Source organism: Trachemys scripta, chromosome 2 (genome assembly GCF_013100865.1).
Source record: "Trachemys scripta elegans isolate TJP31775 chromosome 2, CAS_Tse_1.0, whole genome shotgun sequence".
NCBI classification, from domain to species: domain Eukaryota; kingdom Metazoa; phylum Chordata; order Testudines; family Emydidae; genus Trachemys; species Trachemys scripta.
The window spans coordinates 141118577-141121187 of NC_048299.1; the positions used below are offsets into that span (position 1 = coordinate 141118577).

The window sequence follows — 2611 nt, forward strand, 5'->3', positions numbered from 1 at the left end:
TCAGAGAAAAACAGCTTTAATCAGCCTGGGGAGATGGCTGGACAGGGGGTGGGGGTTAGTCAGTTACTCCTGCCCCTGTGGTGATCCCACAGCGAAGTGGGGGAGACACCCAGGGCTGTTCCATGGCGATGCTGGGGCTGGTCAGCAAAGGAGGGGCCCCGTCCATGTCGGGACACTCCCTGTGGACCCAGCTCTGGAATGTACCCACCCTGATGGGTCACCCCCACTGACCCTGAGAGCCCCCCACCCAGAGAGGGCATCCAATGCCCCAGGCAGGCAGGGCCCAAGATGGGGCCCCCCGGTCACGTGTACATGGCCCCATGCAGGTACTCCAGACGGTGCTCACGCTGCTGCCTCCGCACCTGAAACATACCAGGGCAGGCAGTGGTAAAGGCGAGCATCACCTGCCCCACCTAACACATCGCCCCCCCAGCACGGGCAGCAGGAGGCCCTGGTACCCACCACGTTCCCCTCCCTCGCTGGGCAGTCTGCTGGGGCCCACGGCCAGACAGGGTGCTAAGTATCGGGCTTTAGCAGCATTTCACTGCAATTACAATCGCGCTTCGGGCCCGACCCCCACACCATCATCATCCAGTGCAGCCAGACGAGTCCCTGGGCTGCCACCTCCAGCCTCTTCCCCAGGCATTGGGTGCCCTGTGACAAACATACCCACGGCCGGCCAGGCAGGCTCAGTTCTGGGCTGGAATGGGGGGGGGCTGCAGGTCAGCAGGGAGGAGCACCGGCAGAGCTACCAGGGATGGGGAAAACTGGCACTACTCCACCCGAATTACACCCCAGCCCAGCAGGCCCTGAATTCTCCCCCCTTCCTGGCCTCAGCGTTCAATTTTCTAATGCTTTGCTCCCCAGCCACTTGGCTTTAACCATTTAATGGCAGGAACGGAGCCTTTCCGTGCGCACCCGCCCCTGCAGTGGGACCCCACACTGCCCACCCCTGGCTCCCTGCAGGGGGCTGTGTGGTAACAAGCACCCCACCTTGTCTTTCTTGTACTCTTCATACTCCTGGTCGTCCGTGGGCAGCTCGTGGCGGCACAGGGGGCAGGAGTTGGTCTGGGGGAGAGAAGAGAAATCTCGCTGACGCACCGTCCCCTCACCCACCCTGGCACCTGCAGCCCCAGACCTTTCGGGCATCTCCTTGGCACTGCCAATTCAGCAGAGGATCACCTCCCATTGTTTCTGCTTTCAGTGACCTGGCTACAGCCAGCAGCTGGAAAGGGGCCAGCGCCAGCCAGGGGAGCGAAAGCACAGCTGGCCCTGCAGGCTTGTGAAAGGAGTGGCACTTACCTTCCCCAGCCAGGGCAGGATGCAGCCCGAGTGGAAGAGATGCTCACAGGGCATCTTCCTGGCCCCCTCATCCTCCTCGAACTCCAGCAGGCACACGGGGCATTTCAGCCCTTTGTCTGGGCAGCGGCGGCGGGCAGGGGAGAGAGAAAAGCATCAGGCTCATCCCGCCCACTCCCGGACCCGACGCCCCAGGACTGCGTGGAAACGGGCACCAGGACCTCGTCCTGAGCGCCACGGTCCGGCACTGACCCACCCCGCGGGAAGGGAAGCAGAGACCCCGAGTGCAGGCGCAGCAAAGCGTTTCTGTCAGCCGGACACCTGGGTCCAATCCTTGGTCTCATTCAGGGCGAGGGGGTCCATGGCACTCCTCGGGGAGGGGGTTGGGGCAATGGGGCGGGGCACCAGCAGAGCCCCCAAGCTGCCCAGGCCCTGACCGGGGGGGGGGGGGGGGTCCCTCACCTGCCTGGTCCGGCGTCACCCGCACCGTGGGGAGGCTCAACACGGCCCGGCGGGCGGCCGGCGGGGGCAGTCGCTGATCCCAGTCGGTGAAGTCCACGGAGCCCAGGTCGATCTGCTGCCCATTGAACAGAGTCCTGCGGGGAGAAGCCGGTCAGGGGCGGGGCCAGGCTCCTGCAGGGGGCGTCCCGGGGGGGCACGTTCCCTGACCCCCCGGGGTACACGCGCCCCGCCCCCCGGGGCTGCACCCCCCTCACCGGGCGAGCTCCAGCAACACGTTCTCCCGGGCGCGCTCCGCGGGCTCGCCGGGCTCGCAGTTGTGCTCCTCGAAGTAGGAAGCCATCGGGGTCAGTGACTCTCAGCCCGGCCCCGGCCCAATGGCCTCCCGAGACGGACCGCGCCAGCCAATCCCCGCGGCCGGGGGCGGGGCTGGATGGGGAAGTAGCAGGGGAGCTAATCGCCAATTGGCCGGAAGTGAGGCACAGGGACGCAGCCAGGAGCCAATTGGAACGCGCCGTGCGGAGAGGGGCGGTGATTCGTGCGGGACTGTCTGAGCCCCGGCCCGGACTGAGAGGGGGGCGGAGCTGGGAGGGCACCGCCCTAGGGGCGCTCTCAGCTGGGGAGGGTGGCGCTGCTCTGGGAGCGTAGGCGCACACATCCTGCGGGGGTGCTGCCCTGGGGATGCTCGCAGCCTGGGGAGGGAGGCGCTGCTTTGGAGAAGCTCACATCCTGCGGGAGTGCTATCCTGGGGCGCTCACAGCTGGGGGGGAGGGAGATGCTGCCCTGGGGGGGAGCCAGCCTGGGGGGGGGATGAGGTACTGCTTTGGGGAAACTCACATCCTGGGGGATGCTG

At 66.5% G+C, this 2611-nt stretch overlaps 1 protein-coding gene across 1 annotated transcript; it reads right to left on the reverse strand.

Annotated features, from left to right (window-relative positions):
* RNF181 (ring finger protein 181) lies at nt 1-2175 on the reverse strand. Its single transcript, XM_034761625.1, has 5 exons — nt 2016-2175; nt 1762-1895; nt 1303-1418; nt 994-1068; nt 1-362 (listed from the first exon to the last, which is right to left on the reverse strand). Exons 1-5 carry the CDS (start codon nt 2099-2101, stop codon nt 303-305), a joined length of 471 nt encoding a protein of 156 aa, XP_034617516.1. The 5' UTR covers nt 2102-2175; the 3' UTR covers nt 1-302.
* Nucleotides 2176-2611: the final 436 nt, after the last annotated feature.